This window comes from Manduca sexta, chromosome 26 (assembly GCF_014839805.1).
Source record: "Manduca sexta isolate Smith_Timp_Sample1 chromosome 26, JHU_Msex_v1.0, whole genome shotgun sequence".
NCBI classification, from domain to species: Eukaryota; Metazoa; Arthropoda; class Insecta; order Lepidoptera; family Sphingidae; genus Manduca; species Manduca sexta.
Genome location: NC_051140.1, coordinates 9,743,508 through 9,770,659, shown reverse-complemented (window position 1 = coordinate 9,770,659; position 27,152 = coordinate 9,743,508). Strand labels below are relative to the sequence as shown.

Here is a 27,152-nt window from a genome sequence, read left to right as displayed (position 1 = left end):
CACACTTCCATAGGCCACTATGGTGGGTTTTAACAACATTTCTACGGTGTCACTATCCCAATGGATATTTCAAATACTAATGACTACTATTTACTGTATGCTATTTCCAATATAGACTATATTGTTGTTATAGCATGTCTCCAAAGGAATAAGCGTGTCAAATAATTTAAAATTATTGCTTCAAATAGACATCATTCCAAAACAAACATTGATGCATCTTTATAAAAAGGAGTAATACTTAGGAATGAAAAAGAACAGTTTGCGCTACCGGAAATCTCGGTCATCAGTCGAAACGCCGCGTTAAAGCAAGTTATGATATCAGCCTTTGCTTTCTAACAGTGGTATAACTTCAGGGTTATACCACTGTCTAGATCAGTTCAGAGGGCCTGTATATGCCATAGACTGATATGTCTGTAATGTGGCTCTAGCACTAATAATTAGCCTAAACGAATTCTTAAACAACAGTAATATTAAGTCCATACTCCATAGCCTTCAATCACGTTATGGCATTGCTTGATAGTCAGTATTTACAGTCCATTATTCTTATAAACAACGCAAAATACACCAGGCTTAGCGAACGCGACGCGATAAAAGGTTTCTTGCGTTTCCTCTTTGAATTTGAAATACACAATAGCCAGCTTCCTCCCTTGCCCTGTATCTCGGAGTGGAAAAGCAATAACGTTTTACGAGGGCAGGTAAATCAGTCCAGGAAGTTGCAAGTAAAGTAAAACGGTGGATATTAAGTAAGTTCCGATATGACGATAACCCAGGGGAATGTTGATGTCTCAGAATCAATTTTCGCTTTTTTGTTGTCGAATTCGCATATCATTGCTTGAAATAACAATGCGCCATCCATCCCGGTAATTGAGTTTTTAATACTGATGAATACCGAACCAATCAATAACCGAATAAAAGATATTGGAAAGTGTAGTCAACATTGGCTTACTGTTAAATTTTATGTTATTTATTGTCCATTCCATAGCAAAGCATCTAATAGACGGCAGACGTGTTTGTTATACAAAAATTAAAAATACTTTACTAAGAACAGGTTTATCGCGCGATATTCTTTTGCTATTTTTGCGTATCCTTTTTCTTACTAATAGTATTATATTATGGGAACGTTTGTCAAAATGTTTGGATATTTGTTGGATTGGACTTTTTTCTTTAATGCTTTGAATGACGAGAGGAGCTTGCCGTTCGTCTGATGGTAAACGTTACGACCGCAACAAACTGAATTACAAAGTATTGTTTGGTGTTCCACTGCGCTCACCATCATGAGAAATGAGATGTTAAGTCTTATTATGTCAAGTAGTTACACTGGCTATAATGTCCTTCAAACCGGAATACAAAGTGACTACACACTATTGCTTGGCGGCAGAAATAGACATTGCGGTGTTACCTACCCAGGCGGACTCACATATATGAGAGACCTACCATCGGTAAAAACAACTTTTTATGTTTGCTGGATGTAAACGCAGAAACAGCTAAACGGATTTGGATGAACTTTGGTACACGGGTAGACCATGTCGTGGATTAACATACAGGGAAATTTTTAATCCGGTAATTTACTTCCATGGAAAAAAATTGAATTTTTAAAGACATGGCCTTTGCGTTGCGCTATGATTTAGGGACTATTGTAGGGAGAAGGGCTTTTCACGAGCACTTTGCGCGAGCAATACCTAGTAAAAAATAAAGATTTATAATAAAGATTATTTCAATAATTTATGCAACACACACTAATAAAAAAAATAAGTTGGATACTAAAATTATTTTGTAACTTACGTCAAAATGTTTACCCTAAAACTTCATAACAATGCAATGTTGTTACTACTCGACTTGAGGCTATTCTACAAAGATTTCTCTACAGGTTCCGAATTCAGTTACAAGTTTATTCTCTCTGTCATATTTAGCTTCAACACTACAACATCAAATAACATTTTCAAATTTCATACTTTTATGACCTCTTCAAATAACTCATTGTAGCTTGAGATCCTTTACGATCCCTTCTAAACAAAACAATGTAAGTGAATGTAAGCCGAATATGACCTAAAACTTAGGTGGATAGGCAAACTTACGAATTAAGACAATTTAACTCTGAAAACCTCTACGACCCACATCAACACGTGCGAATTGCGATACTTTGAAAATAATTACAGTCTCGCCTCTTAGTTCAATTTAATTTTAACATAAAAGTAGGTACATTTAAAAGTAACAATAATCTACCGTTGCAGAAAACATTAATAGTTATTTAAAGTATTTTTGCAGATTTTTCTGATTTTAAATGATTAAATATTTTTTTTACGATATGGCGTTGGACTCACCCACGACCATATTATGAAACGGATTATTAGCTCAGCTAACTAAAAAATTTTTTGGCTGTCAGAAGTTGTTCGCGTTAATTTTCAGTTTTAGAAAGGTATTCGGTATCATACGGCCTGGGGCCTTTTTCTCTATCCCGCACGTTATTTTGACAGTGCGTAACAAGCACTTAACACAACGCATCATGTTTAGGACTATAGAAATTTGGCTTACAGAATTCCATTCCACGCACATTTCTCGAAAATAACATGACACGGCCGCGTTACGTGTTTACACTATCATACAGAATAAGGACCCTGAATGGTTATTATGACAATCAATACTTATACAAAAGATATCCTAGTAACAGAACGTCGTGTTATTTATTTTCGAATATAGAAAAAAATATCATAACGACCCTTTTGAGGAGTTATAAAAAGAATACAAAGATAATTTTGTTATATTTCTTTATGCTGCCGCCGACTGTAATCTCAATTTATAATAATGTGTATCTCTAAAAAAACTTTAGGCTTCAGAAATCTTAAAGTTTGTGAGGTTATGTTTGAACCGTATGACAGAAACAATTTTTAAGCATAAAATAATTTTTCGTATATTTGAGGTTAGAATTATTTCATAATATTTTTAAGAAAATAGTACTCCGGTGTTGAATTTATAATGAGCAAGCATGATTTCACTAATTGCAACTACTCTTCATTTTAAACTCCTGTTATAAGATTCAAAATTTTAACAAATAAAAGCCTTATGACATTCTTTTTACATGTTAAAACCAGACAAAATTGATTCTTTGGTAAAATAACTAAAACAGTTTAAATGGTTTGCAACATGTGCTGTATCTGCGGCTTATAAAGCTCCATTAATCTTGATAAAATGAAGTAAATACACTAAAATTAAATAAACTACGCACAACATCCCAAATAACGTACGAATCTGGAATCTTAATACATTTTTCGGTGTAGGGTATAACGAAATTTGTAGGTGAAGTTCAAAATTCAATTCTAAACCTTTTCATATAGATTTTGGTATAAAACAGCCTTCGAACATTGGGTCTAGTTATGGAGACAGATTTGAAATAATAGGAACATTAAGTAATAGCATAGTTTTGATATAAGTACTTTGAAATTCATGCCATGTTACTTGTGTTTGATTAATAAAACATATTTATGCTTAATAGTAGATACCAGAAACTCGACTGACAAAGTTACTAATGTGAGAATGCACACAAATTGAATCGATGGGCAGCAGTTGCTCTTAATGTTCCAAGGCTAAAAATTTACCTTAATTATCTGAGGCTAAAATTTACGTTGAACATAATATTTCTAAAGAGAGCTAACTTCCGAGTTTCGAAGAGCATCAAAAATTTATAAGTAATTCACAGCCCAACGAACAGGGAGATGGTCACCTCTTCCACATTCACACCTTTTATCCCAGAAGAGGAAGGCAGCAACTAGTATACCCACTTTTCTCAATTTGTATTCTTCAATCCCACGAAAGTACACTCATTAAAAATAAATATAGGTAATATTATGTTACCATTAGAAGTATACTGCTTTTCGTCGAATGCTGGAACAACTCGAATGTTCTGTGCCATTACAGGTATGTGGTAATGCGTATCCCACAAAATGGATTATTTAAATTGTGTTACAATGTAGCTGTCAATCTCGTTGATGTTAACAAAGACGGCAGCGACATGGGTGACGAAATGATTTCCCTATGTTTATTTTTAAGTATTTGAAGTTTTATATCCATGTGCAAATTTTCTGTTCATATGACAAAACATTAGAATTCAAAACATGGATGTTGGCGAATTTGTTATGTCCAAAATTCTTCATATTATAAAGGAGGCTAGTATTGTCTATAACACATGCAGATTTAATACCGATCAGTACGGTTTCACCTAGTAACTACATCCTATAACTTTCGGGGAATTTCTAATTATACCCTTACATTTAGTAATTCGAACATTGCCCGCAGCTTATAGTATTATCTGATCAATTTTGTGCGTCGGCGGTTACACAATACTCGTGATGTTACTTGTATCTGAAATGTGTCATGGTAGTTGTAATTGCTAATGAAATATTAGATGAAATAAAGTACATTTCGGATTGACTAGTACTATATAATTTATCTCTAATAAAACCTAGATTAGGTACGACAAATAAAAATTTTAAACAATTGTAACCAAAAAGAAACATCTTAATAAAAAAAACCATAATAGAAATATAAAAACCGGGAAATACGAACAGTTAACTATCTGATATAAAGTATAATGGTGTCCAGGATGCAGCCATTGTCGCTTGCTGCTTTATAACGTATATAGTTGTGAAGCCGGGATAGATAGTTTACAATAATTTCTAAAATTCCATAGTATATATTAAATTTCTTTATTAAACTCCAAAAGATAATATTATGTTATAAAATACTTTATCAAATTTTTCAATCTAAAACTAAAGCTGTCTAAATAAAGTATAATTTCCAGAATAACTTAAGCTAAGATACAGCATTTAGCATATCTTATAACAAATAATTTAGCATTTTTGCATAAATTTGTCCGTTATTTGTGGTGAGGATAAAAAATGGGTAAAATAGTGACTCTTGCGGCTTAATGCGTCGTAAATTTGCCGAACAAGGGATACGAAGAGCGACCATTAGCCTGAAACTCGTCTATTAAATGTTACACTTCTTACACCACACCCTGTAATAACCAAGTTTTTATCCCCATTTAGTATCCCAAGATCAGCGCCATACAAGGCTCTATCAAGGCTCCTTAATCAGATATATTTCTTTAGGGTATAATTTTGACACTTAAGAGTTTTTATAAGAATTAATAGCTATGCGTTGTTTAGTTATCTGTAACAATCTTATGTTTTAAACAAAACCTAATCCTTCTGTAGCGTAGAGACCCGCATCTCATGATGACAAAACTTAATACAAGGCAGATATTTAATATTTTTGTTATTGTAAGTTGTAATACTTCTTCATTTAATAATATTAATCGAACGTAACTCTAAAAATCTATTTGCTACGCTTTCAAGGCTATGCCGCTGAATCATTTTTTAAACAATTTCGAATGGACTGAAATCAATGAATCTTAAATCCCAAGAAGAGAGATTTTTTTTTTAATATTGCTCACAAACCTCATTTCACGCTGAAGCTACATACAAATATATTTTTTCAACAAACTATATGAAATGGATATACATTGAATTCACGATTCTAATTATAACGCTATGCATTAGAATTTGTGCTGGAACGGCAATACACTCCCACGTTATCACACCATCAGGGACGGTTCCGAACAGCTATCTTAATGCAACAAAATACCCCGGGGCCGTTTCGTATACGTTATTGAAGGCCACCGTGGAGTTAGTTTGGTATGCCGGTGTGGGGTGTACAGGGATTAGGGACTCGGTTCAATGCTCTTTTGGACGGTGCTATACTCCCGAGTGTCGACATTGGGCCTTAAGACCGGTAAAACCAACCTAAGCGTTCCACTCAACCCAAATGGTAACGGAAACGCGTTTATTACCCACGAGTAAAACCTTAAACTTGGCGAGCAGTAGGTGCACTAATTGCGCCTATATATATTATGTATTAGTATGCATGGCTTAATATTCAAACAGATAATAATTATTTGAATATGGTTCGAACGAGTACAAATGTAAAAAAATATATCATAAAGAAAGTCTTCTTGAAAAAGAAAATTGATCGGAGTATTGACACCTGTCTGACGACAGAACGTCGGAGATGATAATGTAGTTAAATATTTATTTAGATAATAGACATTCTGTCTTCATTTGAATATTCTTAAGACATTTTTGTTATTCTCAGTTTTACGATCTTAATAATATTATAGATAATTTATTCAAATATTTATATGATGCTATTATATTAATAATTCCAAATAGAAAGCCAATGAATATTTATATATCTTAAGCGACTTCAATAAAGTAGATATTTTCCTGCTAAAGTAAATAACAAAATAAAAATAAACACACATCATACCTTTATACCGAAGGGGTAGCCAGAGATGGGACAAGCGACTCTTTGCCTGTGTGTTTCGTCCCGTGATATGATAGGGGTGAGCCTATTGTCATATCGGACACAAATTCCAGAACCCGGGCTGTTACTGAACAGAAAAATTTCATTATCACTTTGCCGATATGGGATTTGAAACAGGGATTTCAGAGCGGTGTACATAATTAAAGTTAGGCACCATCTCTAAGTAGATGTAGATCTTGTAGCAGCCGTTGTATTATGTTTAAGCTTTTATGCTGTTCCTTTAATTATAAAAAATATATAAATAATACCTTCAATAAAAACCAATCCTAGACAAAGCGACGCCAAATTATAGAGCATTAAATTCGTCTGTCTTCAACTATCTATTCCAACGAATGTCAGTTGAAAGCAGAATTCATCGGCACAATCGAGATTGTGAACTCGCCGAATTCAATGCAAACTGACACATTCAAATATATTCCTTACGAACACCTTGCGAATTCTAAACGATCTTGGCTCTCGAATTAACATAAGTGGTTTGTCAATATCCGTCCCTATAAGGGAGACGTCCCTAAGAATACAGGATGGAAACCACAGACCAAATTGGACTTTAATTCATAAGTCGACAAACGGATTTTAGTAACCAGTTTCAGTCGATTTTTTTTATTTGGCTTAAGGCTATTACGACTGAATGAGCCACGTTTCATTTTCTACGAGATACTCACTTAATCAAGTACGTTGAGAGGACATATTCTGAAACTTTACCCATCCTTGCTAATTACTGGGCATTATGACACATAACATTTTATATCTCACGGTGTCGAGCGTAGTTAATGCCAAACAATATTTTATACTTCAAAGAGTTGTTAACGTCGGTATTGTTTTTTGACAGCCGTATATATAGACATAATTTACCAAATCTCTATCAAGAGTGATTTCGTGACCCAAATATTATGTCCGTAACTGTTATTCATAATTTTCGCAAAATTAAATTCACAGGCTTCGGACGACAATTCCGATCTAATTTAACATTGTCAAATAACTTTCGCTACCTGACGTTTAATTAATAATGCTTATTAAGAAAAGACATTGAGTTTTAGAAGTAACCTAATTAATTTCAATAATATTTTTAGGCTTGTTAATTTGACGCGTTATCTCTTGAGGTTTAACGTTGGTTCCAATAAATATACGATAGTTATTTAATAATTTCAAGTGAATTTACGACGCACAAAGAATATCCTTTTTGAATTTATTATTGAGTAAGATTTCCTTTTATGTAAACGAGAATTCTGCTCATTTTTTCATTCAGTTGTATTCAATACACAAAGAATTTCGAGAAAGGCAATATCTTTTCTAGTTATTATTTTCTTTGTTTTAATAAACTTATTCCACTATTGTATATGTCGAAATGTAACTGTAAAGAATGGTTTAAAAATAAAGCTTTCATTATTGCGTTTGCTACGGATATGTTATGTTGAGACAGGGCTCTAAAGAAATCTACATAAAAGATGCTGATGGTGTTTTGTCGTAGCGTTTTATTGTTATGCAATGAAATTGCGTGTGACAAGTGCTTAAAATAAGACAAGGCATTAATTGCTTTCTTTCTTTTCTAGTCTTTACTACTGTCATAATAAATGGATCTTGAAAAACCTATTAAACGTGATAAATTAAGAACGCTCTAGTACTTTCACCACAGAATAGAAAATAGAACTCTTATTCTACTACTCTGAATTTCTTTTAAATTTTAGTTTGTGCTAAAACACAAATATCGTGAAACTTTTATCTGAGTAAATTAGATTTTTTGCATTGAATTAAACTTTTAATTCGTATGTGTAATTAATACTGTTATATACTTTTACTACTTTATAAAATAGGGACACAGGATTCAAACTCAAAAGCACGCGGTATATGTCGGTTATACCAAAAATTAATTATTGATAAAACATTATCTTTTAAGTTTTTATTACAAATCTAAAGATTGCAGAGACGATGTGCAGCTGTTATTAATCCCAACATAAAGTTTATATTCTCGCATATAATATGAGTAGTTTACATAATAAAATGAAAGAACATACTCCTAATTTTTTTAGTAAATTTAGACCGATACAAGTAATACAGTCATGGAAAAGTTATAAATTACACGAAACAGCGTAAATACGAAGCGAATGTTTGTTATAAGTTTCAATACTTGTTACCTCACGTACGCACTTTATGTGCTATTCTCCGAACATAAAAACATTCTTATACATAACTAATAAATTTGTGTTTAGTGTATTCATGCTCGTGTTTCGCAGACGTAGCGTATACGTACAATATTCCTTAATTATGATTGTTTTTGCATTGCCAATACTTATTTATTTACAGGTATTAAATATGTACTCGTAGATTCGTTTTAATGGTAAGTTTGTTGATGATTGAAAAAATTCGTTTTTACTGGAAAAATACACTCGAGTTGTTCGGTATTGAAATCAATTCCCAGAAACGCGATACGCTCATCTCAATCGCATTATAATATGAAATCTTTACCTACAAACTTTGGAAGAACATGCGGGATATATGCTATGTCGTATTAGATTAACAGATATTGACTTGTGGTAAGAATCTCATATGTGAGAGTCCGCCTGGGTAGGTGCCACTGCAATGTCTATTTCTGCCACCAAGCAGCAATGTGTAGGTCACTGTTGTGTTTTGGTGTGAAAGACATTGTAGCCAGTGTAACTACTGGTCATAATAAGACTTAACATCTCATGTCTCAGGATGGCAGGCGTAGTGGAATATCAAACAATACTTTGTAATTCAAGGTGTTGTATGATGTTTCTGCTGTTTATGGGCGGTCGTATCGCTTACCATAAGGAGGATGGCGGGCTCGTCTCGTCATTAAAAGCAATAAAAAAAAAGATAATATAATAGATTAATTCATCTGGTTCCAATAGAACATGATGATATCAATCATAATAGGGAATTTAATTCGGATTATTCAAGTGAGTAGTGAATTCTTAATTCACTACTCGAATTCTTATTTCTGCTCGATATGGTGATACGTTTTGTTTCTGTTGGGGCAAAATGGGACATTGGCGACTGGAGATGCACTAATCATTTTTAAATTTATAAAATAGTACAATCATTGTTCATTACTGGTAATTGTTACATTCTCAGGAGAGTATTTGGCATCTAAAAAAATAACCGAGAGAGCTTTACTGAAAATTCATTGGTTATATTTTAGTAAATCTATTGTCAATGTTAGTTTAGGCTTCGAGCGTATACGAAAACCTTAATCTCTCTTCTTTACAAAGGTTCTGCAGAAATTAATATGAAAACCGTAACAAAAACAAGTACAATAACAAGTCCAATTCACAAGGCAATGGAAATTTAAAACATTGTGAATTTACGATTTGTATGTCATAAATATTTTAGTTTACTTAAATTCCAATACAACGTACGTATTCATTTCAAATGAATGTGTTATTTTACGAATATTTATGACGGCTTCCACTCTCCGGTCAAAACAAATATAAGAGCGTGGTTTTGTAGTACAAACAAATCTTGAAAAACACTTTTAGCAATGCCAAATATCCCCCGCACGACATAGGTCGCAGAATGACCCCATAAACGTCTCATACGAATCCCACCCATTTATATTCTGTGTTTATCATTTTTAGGTATAACAAAAGGTCAATATTATGCATGTGCTAATTATACCGTTTAGGCGATAGCCTAGTTGGTTGTGGAACGGACTGCCGAGACGAATGTCCGCAGGTTCAAATCCCAAGGGCACACACCTCTGATTTTTCTAATAAATTATGTGTGTATTCTTTGTGAATTATCGCTTGCTTTAACGGTGAAGGAAAACATCGTGAGGAAACCTGCATACCTGAGAAGTTCTCTATAGGAATTTCGAGGGTGTGTGAAGTCTACCAATCCGCACTAGGCCAGCGCGGTGGACTAAGGCCTAATCCCTCTCATTAGTAGAGGAGGCCCGTGCTCAGCAGTGGGCAAGTATATAATACAGGGCTGATATTATTATATATTATAATTATACCGTATTTAAGAAAATAATTCATTTGGTTTTTTCTTTTCTTTTTATTCTAGCACGGCAAAGTGACCTCCCTGCACCTGGGGCCTTATTCTCTATCACGCACGTTATTTAAACAGTGTGTAACAAGCACGTAACACAACGCATCATGTTTAGGACTATATAAATTTGGCTTACAGAATACCATTCCACGCACATTTCTCGAAGATAACATGACACGGCCGCGTTACGCGTTTACACTATCGTACAGAATAAGGGCCCTGATGGTAAGTGGAGTGGGGTCCGATAGAATTTCGATTAACGGAAGATGACCAGTGATTACCTCTCGGCAGATCATTTGTTTCACATCGAAATTCCTATGTTTTTATGAAATAATAAAACTAAAACAACAAAAAGGACAGATATACTACTAATAGCCATGTTAATAGATGCATCTCACTTTCGCTTTAAAACACTATATCAGCACACACGCTGTCAAGTTAAAGTCAACATCTTAAAATCATCGCTATTTAATAAACAAATATCAACAACGGCTCAAACCATTGTACTATATATCGATGGCTCAAACGGTATCGATCTCAATTCCAGCACGTTGAATAACGATGGTAGTCAAGTTTGCTTTATTAAACAGCACCGACTCGGCTGACAACATGGACTTTAATGACAGCGCAAGTTTTGTTTATTAAGTAAGTAAATATTTTAAGTGTTATTTAAGATCCTTCCCAGAGGTGAGATTGGCATATTAATACGGCTCTGGGTTCCTGTAACTAGAGATTTCGTTTATTTCAGCCGCAAGTGTACTACATTGTTAAGTTTCAGTGCGGAGGACAGTAATGTTTGTGATATTACTAAGTAATTTTAGACTTAAAATCGGATTTAATCAGTAGATAAGTAGTTTGTTAATTAAAATTTTGAATGGCGTTATTAGTTAAAAGCAGCCGGATGCGATTACTCGGGGAGTGGCTAGTGTCTTGCTATTCTAATAATTAAAGTAAGAAAAGAAATCAAAATCAATATTTTTAGTACTACTGAGTAACTATCACTATAAAAAGCTAATACCTATTTCAAAAATAAACATTACTACGTAACACGAAAGCGAATACAAAATTATCAAACATTTTGTCATCATTAACTTATAGTTAAGCAAAACATACTATTCAATTAAATTTTCCATCAAAGATAATAAAAAAAACCGCAACGAATGTAATAATTGAAATCCCCCACGCAAAAATATCCACAAATTGGATAAGCGACGGTCCCAAAATCTTGCTTACTCACGACAGTTAAATGGGCGTTTAGTCATTATTTCCTTTGACGTGACTTGTTCAAAATGATTTGTGGGAAACGTGTTTGGGTTAAAACATGCCGTGTTATTAGTATATCCTCTCACCTGGATGATTTCGATATCAGTTCTCTGGTAACAATACCTCGTCATTTCATCCCATTACTGTACATACGTAACTTCGTAGTGGAAAACAAAAGCCCTCTCGCAATTGGGTCGTGGATGTAATGTAAGCTCAATACGCAAGAGAGGCAACATTAGTGGACAGTTTTGTCAGAATTTGTACGTTATTAGTTCAGTCATTCGTTCATATCATCCGTTGAAAATGTATGTATATTTTTGTATGTTATAGACGTAAAACTAAAACCGTGAAAAATATTAGCAGTTTAAACTATTTTTTATATATGTATCTGGTTGTAAGACACTTACTGAAACACTTAGGTAGAAACTTGCCTTCTGATGATTCTTTTGATTTGTAGTGTCGTTTAAATAAGGAGTATTTAGTAATATAATCATTGAAGCCGTCTAAGAAAAAGATTTTTATAAACTCAACCGAATAGCTTCTGCGGCATGTCTGGGTGTGTTGGCCAACCCTATATTGGACTGGAATATGTCAAGCATCAAGATATTATATTGTCATGAGAACTACCATGAGTCCATGACACTACCATGTTGGCCATATTAAATTTTTTATAACAAAGTATTATCGCATGTAAAATTATCTGTGATCTTTATTAAACGTTAACTGAGCTGTAGCTTAATATTGTATTTATGTCGTTTACGGCGGTATTATCTGCACCATTGTCATGATTATTGCTTAAACTAACTCCATCAAAGTGTGCGATAATAATCTCAAACTGTAGATAAATTATAAAAAAATTACATTGCACAATATTTTAGGAAGATATTTTTACTTTCGACGATCCGTTTAGAGAAAAGCCGGAAGTCATGTTTAGGTAATCTATCCATTACTTATAAACTATGGTTTTACCAAACTTTAGGTTATTAAATATTATATAACACAAGTTTTCAAAACATTTGTATGATAAACAAATTAATACACACATAACATATGTTCATTATATGCATATATTAGGCCGTAATCGAATCTATAGATAAACAAGGCAATTTCCTAAAGCATATAAACAGGACATCGTAGTCGTTTCCAAGGGCTCACACTGCGTCAATCTGTTTTCATAAGGGTTCAACGACTCGTAAAGGCACTTCCGAGATATTAGCTAGTCAATGTGCTGTATTAAATTTACTTCCATCGTCTCCCATTCCTAATCCAACTGTTTGTGATCAGTACATATATTGATAATTATATATCCACATAGACCTACATACGTATTATGTACTTTTAGGGTTTTTTTACTAATGATTCCATATATACGGTTACAATTTTGCATAATAACAAAGTTACATTTAGTTTTGGTTAGCATTGCGTGAGTACGTTCTACTATTTGATACGTAATTCGTCCCCCCCTGTACCATTGGGGTTTGTTAATATTTTGATACCCGCCTGAGGTATTTTAACACTCAGATGATCTAGTGGGCTAGATGCTAGGCTAGGACAATCCCTATGAACACATGATGACTTCTAAAATAGCCGAGAATGCGGTTCAAACGCAACTACAACCAGCCACGCCCTGTGGTTGTATGTTATACGTGTTATCTTTTTTTTCACTAGTATTCATAATATTGTAAAAAATCTGTTATGTATGCGCTAAAGCTGGCGAGCGCACATAGACATATCGAGTAGTTCGTTTATAAAATATTGAGTGCATAGATGTTTTGAAGCCAGAGCTTATTACATATAAAGAAAAAAATAACAAAAAATAAAAAGCCGTCGGATATTGAGGGCGTTATAGGCACTCAATGCACAAGGGAAGTAAACTTAAATTGGAATACGTACGATCAAAGCAGACCTTCATCAGATAAAACCACTAGTAAATGTCCTACTGGGAGTTATCCCGGTTACGCTCTGTTAATACAAAGCGTTCTGAATTATCTCTCATAACATTTCATCCATATTGAATTTTCATTACATAGTGTTACACTGTCTATGATGCTTATAAAGTTCATAGATATTTAACACTTAGTTGTTGAAATATTCGGCAACCCAGCCAAGCTATGATATTGTTTTATTTAGACGTACCTAGTATATTTTAGAGCAAAAAAGAGGACCTATTTTTTACGATAGCCATAATGTCGTTAACATTGGCATTATGTAAATGCCATTTATGCCGCATATCTCATAATAGAGACATTATATTCCCGAACAGTTTCTACGGCCTCTTTGCTTGAAGGCTGAACTGAAAGATAATCATAGAATACAACATTTTAATATAGTTAGAATTTATTTATATTAAATTAATATGTAACAAGTTCTTAAATTAATCAATGTACCTAATAAACAACTGACGTGCAAAATGTTATAAATGGTTAAAGAAAGTAAGAAACTTATTTTTACCTCGTTATCGTTTCATGAGACAAAGACGACCTTTTCAGTTTAATTATGTGTATAGATCAAATTTGACCTCGAAACTTGGCCGCAGAAAGATGTCGTGACTTGAAATAGGCAATCTCGAAAGTTGGGCTACAAAATATCTAGTAACAACGCTGTTCAAATTTATTTCAAAATGAGGCATTTCCTCCACATTGTTCATCGGTCTTGAACTATGAAGCCCTCAAATCGATTACCACGTCGGGCAATAAAGTGTGCTCTAGTTTTTCGACATACGGGTTTGATGTCAGGCAGATAGATGTCGCGACCATAGGCCTAAAACGTTTTACAATTTCAAAAACTCATTGCGCTCATACCACCTTACTGAGACTGAATAATGCACTGAAAACGCATTTTAGTAATAATAAAGTCTAACTTTAGCAAATGGATACTGTGGCATTAAATATAAGATAAACCCATAATATATTATCAAGAAATAAACAAAGCTGTCACCAACTGTAGCCAATTAGCAAGCTAAAATGGTTGCATAAAGATATTAGTAGCTAATTATCAAAATATAATTATATATATTGCCTGTAGCCGCACCGTGTCGACTGAAATAGACGCAGCGGTAAACACGGCACTATCTTACTATAAAAGACAAATATAACCTACACGCTGTGGGTGGGAAGTTTCATCTACGCGATGCGATGCAGAGTTTTTATAAAAAAAATATCTTACTGGTATGGAAGTTAAGGGCGTTCATAAGGGTCAAAATGCATTGATAATTTCTTACTTATAACAGAAACTTGGTACATTCACATTCAGTCGAAACTGACAACATCGTGTCCCTGTCATTGTTCTGAGGTCCCTCCAAATAAAATTAACAATATAAAAAATGTAATTTCGAATGATAATAATGTCATTAGCGGCTATTGATATTACTGCATTTAAAATTAATCGATTTGTATACGTAATTACTTGGTGTTAGCGTAACGAAAAGTTATAATACAAAATATGTATTTACATAATAATTATTGTAATGATTTTACGAATCTTCAAGTTTAAAATTAATATTCATAATTAACATATATTTGTATAATAGTTTATTACCTGTAGGTTATCGAACCTCAACAGTACATATAACTTAATTACTAAACCATAGGCATCATTCGTTGGAACAAACTAAGGGCTTTAATAAAAGACAACTTATTCCATTTCAAACAAGTGAGCCCGTGCAGGTAGTTATTGGATATCATCGTGAATTCACTGCATTGTCTCTGTCCCCTTACATGCCTCCCCTTTGACATGCAACCGCTTTCATTCACAAACATACGTTTTATTAAAATGCCAACGAAAGAAGAGCAATGCGAGAAAACGTTCCCGGTTTGAAATATAAAAAATGCTATTTGTTTTATTTTAAGGCCGTGACAAATTTCAATGCTCTCCATTAAGTTATTAGCGAGGACACTCGACGCGCTGAATGAATGTGGTGGACTGTTTTTTAATAATAAACACTCTTTGCTTATGTTTTATGCGAGCTCCAATAAAAAGTAAGCGACTCCGCAAAATTTTATTCAACGGACACCACAACTTTTGTGTTATTAATCTTGTTAATTCCGCCCAAAATGCGCAAATGAGGTAAATAAATACAATTTTAGCTTTTAACTACAAAGTAGTATTACCTAAATATGTTGGAAATGTAGGTTTGGTGAATTAACAATAAGAAATATGTGGTAATTTATCCTGCTGTATAGATCGCTGAAAAATATGGTTTCAAGTCTGAAAGCAATTTGTGGGTTTTTACTTTCCATAGACTGTCTCTAATGAAAACTAAAATAAGGTCTGGATTATCACATTTATTACTAAATATTTTCCTGCAAATAAATAACTTAATATATATATTATAGATAGCGGCGATAGCCTAGTTGGGTGTGGAACGGACTGCCGAGACGAATGTCCGCAGGTTCAAATCCCAAGGGCACACATCTCTGACTTTTCTAAAAAATCATGTGTGTATTCTTTGTGAATTTATCGTTCGCTTTAACGGTGAAGGAAAACATCGTGAGGAAACCTGCACATCCGAGAAGTTCTCTATAGGAATTTCGAAGGTGTGTGAAGTCTACCAATCCGCACTAGGCCAGCGTGGTGGACTAAGGCCTAATCCCTCTCAGTAGTAGAGGAGGCCTGTGCTCAGCAGTGGGCAAGTATATAATACAGGGCTGATATTATTATTATTATTATTAAATAACTTATCCTTATGTATTGTATGAAAGAGCTCTTTGATTATAATCTAACGTCCCATTGATATATGACAAAGTGTGAAAATAAAACGTAGTAAAGTAGGACATAAGTGTAGTCGACATACTTGTTACTCTCAAACGAGTTATGTATGACGAGAGAACTTGTAGTTTGAATCGCCGAGAGCACTGTGGGTCATTCACATAAGATGCAAAATGTAAGTCGCAAGCCACGCTCCGCGAACAAGGTCGTCCCGGAAACGCTACATTAAAATGTATTATACTCTTTATGTCTTTTGTATAGAGGTGCTGAAGTTGAGCATTTCTGTTTGACGGGATCAAACCTTTTTTCCTCTCAGAAAAGTTTTTTCTATTATTGTCGACGGCTTGGGAGTAAGCTGGCTGTCGAAACTAACTTACGTGCGATTTCTACGAAGTAACGATACTTGACGAACACGCAACCCCATTGGAGGAATAGACTGTTCAAAATACGCTAACTCAATGATACGCGATAATAAGATATAGGCAGTGATTTATAATTACACGACGAAAATCTACATACCAATAACTAATAAGACAATACATCGCCTTCTTGACCTTGTGATATCGATTAACAAATCATGGATTCAATTCTCGCTGACAAATATTGAAGGTTTTTCTTAATGAATATACAAAACCCACAACCATCAGGCTCTCGAATTTTAATTAAAATACAAAGGAAACCGTAATAATTATAATATAAGGCTTTCCTCATTTTTTTTTCACATTTAACGAATCCATTATATTCCTTTAAATTCTTGAACCATAAAACGTATTCAAATACGTTGAAAGGTATCACACGTTTGCGTATCGATCAGGGGCCTTATTCTCTATCACGCACGTTATTTACACAGTGTGTAACAAGCACGTAACACAACGCATCATGTTTAGGACTATAGAAATTTGGCTTACAGAATACCATTCCACGCACATTTCTCGAAGATAACATGACACGGCCGCGTTACGCGTTTACACTATCATACAGAATAAGGGCCCAGGTGACATCGGAAATCAATCATCCAGCGCCGATCCATCATTCGCGTGCCCATGTAATGTGTTAGCCCGCGCCGCACCCTGTTGCATGGCGGAACATTGACACATATGGGGTAACAAAAACTATACACATTGAAACCTTTAGCGTTGATACGAACAGAAATTTTATTGTAGGTATGGAGGAGTTCAGTTCTTTCGTATAAAGAGATTCTAGTTCTGAAGTACCTTAAACATCGCTGAGAGATATGCATACTAGGTTACAACAATTATTCCCTATCATTACAAAACCGTTACAATAGAAAGTACTTATTTCTATCAATGGTTAACACATTTCATTTAGTATCGTGCTTAATTTATAATTTAATAAATTATCTATTTAGATAAAAAAAATACGTAAAATTTAAGTTTAATTTTATCGGAGCTATAACACATGTTATGTCTTTTAATTTCACTAATTAAAATTTTCATGTTCGCTTAAACATTTGATTCGCGTAAACATAAGAAATCATTATAAAATTTTCATAAGTTATTACGTTAAGAGAGGCGCTTAAAATTCTGAAACTAATGATTGGTTTTAACTTTTAGAGTAAAATTGAAAGTAAGGTAATAAAAAACAAGAATAAGTTTTAACCAATGTGACTTCAAAGATTGTTTATGTTTCAATACATAATAGATAGCTGACAACCACTCAGTTATTATATATTTTCGGATACGCGACCTACCACTTACTAAAAATATAACATGCAGAATATAACTTTATCGATAGTTTGCCAAAACTTGATTAAAATATTAAAAGGTTTTCGGTGTATTGCAACAGGCCACGTAGTGAGTTAGGTAACTTTCTAACTGGTGCCATGAACCTCCTATTCCAATAAAGAACATTATTAAACAGATTAAAACTTCAGCAACTTTCGTGCAGCACTAAGATAAAATTTCATTTCCATATTGATCAGTAAATTTAAGGCAGTGCGCATTATTTGTACCTATCCAAAAATAAATATTAGTGCATTGCTTTTAAAAAGTCTCATCCAAATGAGTAATTACCGAAAATGTCTACTTTTATTCATTTCATGTGGTTATTTTTATCACATTTATACTATTGGCGAATAATTCTCCGAACAACTTAACGAATAATTCGTGTATAAATATAGCTATGAATTATGAATAATAAATACACTCGAATAAGCTGTTTATACTCTCGTTTTCGTAGTTATTTGTCCGTACTTGGCAAGTATTTAAATCGTGCATAATTATACATTAAAATCGCGAATAGTCACGAGTATAATATTCCATCGGATGATATTATATTAAAAAAACGGTACTTTTAGGCGAAAATAGAACGATCCAATGCCTCAACGTGCGCCACGATTTTGTATTCCGTTGAAACAGTAACCGAGGCCGTACGAGATTAAGGCTTCAGTTCAATGAGTCGGTCGGCATTTTAAAACACGCCTTGTGTTGGCCCACACCTATAATAATAAGTATTATAGCAAACCGAGAATGCTGTTACTCACCGGACATTAGCAAGAGTATGACGGCGACTCTTGAGGTATCTGCCGTGGTATTTTTGTAGCTCACCAATGCTGCCTTGTTCGGCCTGCATTTTGTGAAGCGTCTGCGGCGCGGGCGCAAAGTCCTCGCCCGCCCCAGCCTGACCGGGCGACGCGCTGACTGCAGCGGCGCCACGCTTACGCGCTTTATTCGACTTCCTAGCCGCAGCCGAGACGCATATCTTCACTGATGACGGGCTTCCAAAACAACGTTTCTTTCCAGAACTCCTAGATGATGTGTAAGCTGTATCTGTACTACTCTTTGTACTTTTATATGAGGGCGTGACAGTAGCGTCTGTGGCGTCCTCGAGGGGCCAATCGGAATCGTCTTCCTCCTCTATTCCCGGCAGCGGGGATTGTTGACCGAGTGGACGCGGAGAGTTTATTACAGGCTCAGGAACGACTGCAAACAAGCAATAAAGTCTTTAAACAAACACAAGGAACTAACAAAGCCCATACGTCATTTCTGTCCTGTGATATCGAGCTACTTACGCACAATGAAGATTTGCTAAACGACTTCTGGCATCAAAATTAATTAAATTGGGCCGCTTCCAAGACTAAATTGTCGTATTTGCCTAAAACGTTGTCAAAGGCGATTCGTCATAAAGATCCTAACAACGTCGTGGTGACATGAACTCGTAACAAAGTAAATAATATAAGAAAATAAAGTAGTATTGATGAGCCTAGTGATACATTATATAAGTGTTTATTATTCGGAATTACCACACACATTTCTTCCATCTATTTAATATATTCATGTCAAATGTGGGTGTAATGAGAATGGGGCGTTATTAACTTAAGTATTATTGAAATTACATATTCAACGCTCGATTTTCTACGTACGAAGATAGGGTTTTAATGCGTTACGTTCGACTCCCTTGAGAAATTGATCTCAGCTTGCCGTGTAATAGGAAATTGGATTTTTGTTGCTGCTTTTGATTTCTTCAAATAAATATGAATACAACAAAGGCTACCATGGAAACATTCTGCCTCGAAGCGAGCGACAATGGGGCGTGTTCAATCAAAGTCAATATCCAGTCGATCGTGGAAGATAATATGAAAATGTATTCCGTTAATTAGCATAATGCTTCAGATGAGGAAGGAAGACTGGCTGACGCTTTGCTTAATGGTCTTTAAAAGAAATAATAGTAGTTATACAAAACTTTATACGTAATAATAAATACAAACTTTGCACGTAAAGAATTTCAAAATGACTCATGTGTATCTAAGATGTGCCCCTATGTTATATGTACTAATTAGTTTAACTGCGCACCTAACACCTTTAAATAAAATTTAAAAGTAAGTACATCCAAATTCTACTGTAAGTATATAGCTGTAACTTCTAAAGTTCCTTTTTAACTACAGTTTGTTTAGACCTAAAGATAGTAAAAGGGGTTTCATACCATTATTCCGAAAACCTCGAAGTAATGTTTAATGTTTAATCGGGTGGAATTAATTCAGGTCCAAAAAGGTTATGCTTTTACATACGATCATTGTAGTATTACCCGACGTATCAAACAGGGTTAGAGTAGGAAATATAATGCATATAGGATAGGGAAATTTAAAGGTGAAGATTTTAATGTTTTTTTTTAATAACTTGCACAACATAGTGACCCCACTGTACATGGTGGTAAGTGGATTGGGGTCCAATAAGATGTCGACTGTCGAGAGATGATTACCCCTCGGCGTAATTTCTATTGTTTTTTTAATTGAATTAAATACAAATTCGAGACCAGTAGAAAAAGTACGAATCCGACAACAATTTTCCGTCACAATGAAAAATTACGTATCTTTATTTTTAATTGATATAAATAATATAATATATTCGTAACCAGTAAAGAAAAATTAATTGAATTAAAAAAAATGTTCGTAGACAATTTATTTAGAAACGTCCGTCTTACTTATGACGGCAAAATTGTGCTAGATACCTAAGTGCATAACATGATGGTCCGCTCCTTTACGACATCTGAAATGTACGTTGTTGCACTACATTTCTTTCATTTAACTCAGATAGTAAATCGTAACTCGATGGAAACAACCCAATGCCAGGAGCGCTATATAGCCATCAAGAAATTTCAGCAGCCGCAATTGCCGCAAATAGGATTCATCTGCCCTCGAGAACTTGCAAATTTAATCAATTTTACTCCTCCGCCTTAAGTGAAGGTTATCGTTTAATAAATCTACACGAAATCACTCACGTGCCTAATCTAGAATATATTGAAGCCCGACTTCTGTAAGTGGTTCTCACTTTGATTGCACAGATTAGTTCCATTTTTTAAAGTACCTCTTATACTAGACGGTGTATACTAATTGGAATTTATAGTCTATGCAACCTACACAACCACCACTGGTACTCGTTCCTATGAGTGGCTATCAACAGTGACAAGAATTATGATGAAACCAAGCACTGAAGCTACGCAAGTCTTTAGGCTTGCTCAAGTTCTATTTACTGACCATTTAAAAAAAAATTGGGTTACTCTTATCTCTGCAAGTTTGCGCTATTAACAAGCTTTTTAAGCATGATATTAAGCAAGGACGAACAAAGGTGCATAGATGTTATTAAATATCATAATGGCATGGCACATTTTTACACCTACAGCGCGGGTAATCTCAGGCTAATAGAATCATTTTAACACCCTCATTCTTTCTGACGCCTGAGGCAAGTAGTCAAGTCTGATCCACTTCTGTGCCAAATTTATTCGTTAAGTAAAATAATATGTATTTCGAATTACTACGTGCTGCTATATCGAAATACAGAGCGCAGTACAACAGTATGAATACTCAAACACTATTAAAAATTTTCACTATCAATTAAAAAATATATTATAATTTATATGACGTGTAAATATAAAGTTTATAATTCTGCACATCTACAGGAAACTTATATTATTTTGCACTTCATTATAAGATTTTGTCAAAGAAAATAATTGATATTGCAGTTGCTATGTATGTACATATATGTAGAGTACATCAGCGCGCTCAGATGCCAAGTGTTCCACGCACTTTAAAGCCACTTTACCTACATCTGTTCAAGACGCGCGTTAGTTAGTAAAGACGCGTTTCAATGGAAATAAAATTAATAGTTAATGCGCATCATATAGAGCACGTTGAATATCTCAAGTAGGTATAGAATACGCCTAATAACATTTAGAAAAATATAGCAACGGATTTCATCATACCTATAAATATGCCCAAAAATGGTTTGCTAGTGTCTATTTATCGCTTCGGCAATATAATACTTTTACTATTATATTATACATACTGTGTATAAGGAACAGTGATTAAATATTCTAATCGAGAACGCAATGACTTACGAACGACGGCAAGGTTTCGAGTACACATTTGTCTCGCGAACACGGTATGATATGTAAGCTCAGTGCATATTTCACGCCATACATTTGTCCCTAAGTGACTTCTACTTCCATTTAAAACATCGTTATTATATAAGTAAGGGAAATAGATTTTAATGTTGTATTAAGTGTGATTCTACCTATGGTAATAAATAGTTTTAATTTCATACAACTTGGCAACACGGAGGTAAATTAATTTAAAGAATGCTATTCATCCTACAACTACATTAACGAAGCGAAAAGGAATCCTGGAATCTGAACCTGGAATTTTAGACTTAAACCTGGAATATTTAATTATGTTATTACCTTTTTTTGTTATATAAAGAAAAATAGAATGATATTATTGATGAATCAAAAAATTTACTCGATAAATGAAATGAAGAATTGTTTAATGAATTACTGGTAAAATAGTAAGCCTTATAATATCTATTGTATAACCTAATGCGCTCTCCGGATATAGCGTCTTGAAAAATGATAACGGTTTCCCGTCGTTTCAGTGAATTTTCCCCGATTTATGAGCGACAGATGATTCACGCTTTTAAACAGTTTTACGGCGCGCGCCGTACAGTTTTTATTTAAGAACGTACCATAAACATTGCAGATTAAAACGTCAACGACAATTTGGGCCTAATTAATTTATCATCGTTAAGTCGACAAACATTACACACACTGCGTAATAGTTTACCATAACTATTGAAATCATGGACATTGCGTTTTGTATATATCAGCTCTATAAAACTACAAATTAATTAAGTCGTACGATTACAATACATACAAATAATTATAAAATGTTTGTCTTCACTTGTTAAAATACTTTATTAGGAAAAAAATTATATTGTTTGTTACCTATTTATTTGATACACAAATGTAATTTCCGCCTAAATATGTTTTAATATCGGTTTCAATATATATAGAAATCCCCACAGGGACAGCATTCCCGATAAAATATTCTATGTTCAAGCAAAAATATTTTTGGTTCGCTTATATATATATTTTTACAATAAGTATAACTTTATTATTATTTCATTAAATCAACACACTTGCGACTTACAATTAAATACGTTGGTTGTATCTCTTTAGGCCATCATTGCAATCATCAAAATCATATTTTTTATTTAGTGCTGAAACTACTTTACGTAATATCGAAAGTCTGTACTACATTGAAACAATGGCTGAGCAAACTTTTCTGGGTTTAAAACAAAAAATCCTAGAGGGATCTTTTGTCGCGAACAGCGTCCGTCGTCGATCGATCGGATTCCCGACGATGTTTGTGTAGCTAAATAGCTCGCCACAATTATGTAAAATATTGAGAACTCGTGCATTTATCAGCAGTTTTTAAATAAAAATGGGTAGTTTTTGTGATCTGTGATTTGATTTATATTAAAGGCTATGAATATAATCCATATTCACAAATATATATATATATATATATATATATACTAGCTTCCGCCCGCAGCTTCGCCCGCGTGGATTTCGGGTTTCAAAAATGGAGAAGGTGCTCAATTTGTCGGGATGTTTTTTTAATTTATGGTGGTATGCAGGTGGTCCGATTGTCCGGTCAGGGTCTGATGATGGGATCCTGGTGAAATCGAAGGAACTTTTAACCATTAAGGTTGCACACGAAATGACGGAAGCTTAAAAAATGGAGTAACTTCTCCCGTTTTCCCAACATTTTCCATCACTGCTATGCTCCTATTAATTGTAGCGTGATGAAAAGTATACTATAACCAGCTCAGGAGTATGAAAAATAATTGTACCAAGTTAAGTTAAAATCCGTCGAGTAGTTTTTGTTTCTATAACGGTTATACAGACAGACAGACAAAAATTTTACTAATTGCATTTTTAGCATCAGTATCGATCCCTAATCACCCCCAGTTATTTTGGAAATATATTTCATGTACAGAATTGACCTCTCTACAGATTTATTATAAGTATAGATATGCAAAAGTAGCTCAAAAATTGTCCATAACGAAAACATGCATTTTAAAGTAAAACAAAAGAAATAATATCGTGAAGCCAACCAAATAACTAATTATATATTAAATTTTGTGACTGTTCAATTTAGTCGGGTCCGCGATATCACTTTTGTTGAGTTTCAGAACGCGACATTAGATTATTATATTCTGTGCTCCAACGCACACTGCTTTGATGTTAGGAACACACCTACATTGCTTAGACAACAGTGAACTTTATACAATAGCAATAAAGCTCAAATTGACTCTACGTATTAGTTAGAAAACGTTTGTATGGGAAATAGAAAAATGCTGTTTTGAGGATTTTCCCGGCAATTATTCGAATTTTTCTCACCTTTGCAATCTTCCCTAGACCTCCACGAATAATTCAAGACCAAGATAAGATAAATCCGTTCAGCCGTTCTCGAGTTTTAGCGAGACTAACGAACAGCAATTCATTTTTATATATATAGATATATATATATATATATATATATATATATATATATTTGTGAAACAATATAGGTTTGTAAATACATTTACAAAACTATAGGTTCGTATTAGTTTCAAGATTATATTGTATTTGGAACAATTGTATTTGGTTTTACTCGATCGTTAAATAGCCATACAAAGCTTGAAATTTCAATTCATACTCGGAGTAATAACCTTGGTACTACACTACGGCTAACTATAATATAATCTCATTCATATTAATTAAACGCTTTCCTTAAACTCAACTGTATAAATACAAGGTCAGAAGCGGCACAAAGCTTTTTGTCCCAAGTTAATCACCAAGTAACCTTTAACTTAGGCAACTAATTTAATGTCGTTTAGCAAACTTCGAGTCTCTATTCCCGTATCAAGCCGAGCAGAGGTAATTCTAGTAGATCTACATCTATCGAGGTCTGGCCTGTTTCTTTTCACAATCAACATCTTTATCATTACGCCTTAGAGTTGATGTCGGCTAGTAATCTCGTTATCATATTTGGGCCAATCGTATTGTCCATGTGCGTTTTATAGCACTATTTATTATGGAAAAGAACATGATTGGCCGTTTCACTACAACGGCTGTCGATAATGCGCGAATCAGAAACAAGCGAGATGAAATTATGTCAGTTTTCAATCAAAACGCATTCATTATGATTATTTGGCATTCTATTTGTATTTTAATGGCATGGAAGATTATGGTTTGATGTGAACATTGTATTGTTGTAATGACAAAATTAATATTACACGTATAATGGAAAATTATTTTCAGCTTTGACACCTATCAACGTAACGATAAGAATGAAAATATAATAAGAGATTCTAACCACGTTCCATTAGCAAGACGATAGAAAATCCTAGACCTATTGTTATGATTATAAACTTATTTCTTATAAAGTATTGAGTTAAACTTTTATACCAAGATATTTAAATAAAAAAGAGTACATTACGTCAGACGGTACGTAGGAGGTGAGGAAATGTTCTATATTCAGGCCCACTTATATGCTACCAAGATTTGGGTCAAAATATCTTTGAAATTACGTTCTTGTTCAAAAGCGGTAAAAAAACAACAAACTGAAAATTTCTTTGTTGGAGTTTTACTCGAATGAAGCAATGTATGCCTCGTAACAGCTGGCACTTCTCTTCGCTCTGTTAATTTTGTACAGTTTAGAATAACCCTCTATGCGAAATTTCATTTATAATCATAACACGAGTTGTTTGAAAACTGTTTAAAACGTTAACATGTTCAAATACTCCAAAAATATTGGCAACTCTACAAGGACAGTATCATAGCTAGTTGACAAAAATATCAATAATAAGTAATAGAGAACTTATAAAGAACACACATTTGACTTCTTTAAACATATCTCGAAATTAGTTTACAGCAACTCTTAACCCCCCACCGTTTTGTAGAGTGTGTTGAGAGACATTGACATACTTTACAACACCTCTTAACATACCTTTTCGCCGCGCTTCTAGCGACTGGTCTTGTCGCTAGCCCTTAGCTATGATATTATCATGTAGATAATAAAAAAATAGATAATAAATGTTTTCAATGCTTACCAAGTTCGTCGTGGGATTGTTTAGGGCTGCCCTCTCGCAGCGCGTAGTCGGCATCGTCGAGGGGCGCCGCCGCGCGCGCCCCGCACCAGGGCACGCAGCAACGGAACACCCCGCCTCCGACCACCTTGCTGCCGTGCGCGTCCCCTGAGCCAACGCGGCCGCGCCACCACTACTTCTTTATTCCACGATCCACATGCGCCAACGCTTCCAATAAACATGCGGCTCGACCAATTAATCACTATCGGCTTGTTACACGTCAAGCAAGCCGTATGCTTTGGCACTTCTCGATTTAATTTCAAAAAGATTTCTATAAGTAAGTTCTTGTTCAGTCTTGAAAGTTGGCTTAGAAGTAGTAAAATAAGGGTACAGATATGTCAGACAATTTAAACACTAATTTATCGGCGTCTTGTGAAAATAGAAAATAGAAGAAGTTGGGTCACAGGAAACTGTTACGTAATTCTTATAAATTCACAGTTTTTTATTAAATATTTTTTGTAACAAGTATTGTATTCACATCACACATAGAGGTCTGACTGTCACCATTTTAATTTAACCCATATTAAATAACTAATTCCTGTATGCACAAGGTTATTTCTTTAGGTATTAATTTCAATATGTATGCTATCGATTCAACGAACATATTTTAGGAAGCGTATTTCATCATTTTTCACCAGCATTTGAAAAATACACGCCTATTTTACATCCGTAGCATTTCATAACCACGTCGTGATAAAATCTGATTTAATAAAACGTTGTTGAATATCTAAAACTCGGGAATTTGAATTTTTCCCTCGACCACGGAAGTAATAAAATAAATTCTCAGGGACATTTCTATGCATCTCAAATATCTCTACACTGTAATATTGCATAACGTCCAACATAATTGCAAGTTTATGTACATTT

At 34.2% G+C, this 27,152-nt stretch overlaps 1 protein-coding gene across 3 annotated transcripts in view; it reads right to left on the bottom strand.

Annotated features, from left to right (window-relative positions):
* Nucleotides 1–27,152, bottom strand: part of LOC115442524 (cAMP-specific 3',5'-cyclic phosphodiesterase) — a 351,093-nt gene that overhangs the window by 258,854 nt on the left and 65,087 nt on the right. Inside the window, exons 2-3 of one of the 3 annotated variants that reach the window (XM_037443242.1) lie at nucleotides 26,250–26,823; nucleotides 18,863–19,301 (exon numbers count right to left, since the gene is read on the bottom strand). The exons of the other annotated variants lie outside the window; for them this stretch is intronic. Of the exons in view, the coding sequence (XP_037299139.1) occupies nucleotides 18,863–18,951 (89 nt within the window). The 5' untranslated portion in view covers nucleotides 18,952–19,301; nucleotides 26,250–26,823. The remainder of the gene's footprint in view (nucleotides 1–18,862; nucleotides 19,302–26,249; nucleotides 26,824–27,152) is intronic. 3 annotated transcript variants of the gene reach the window in all.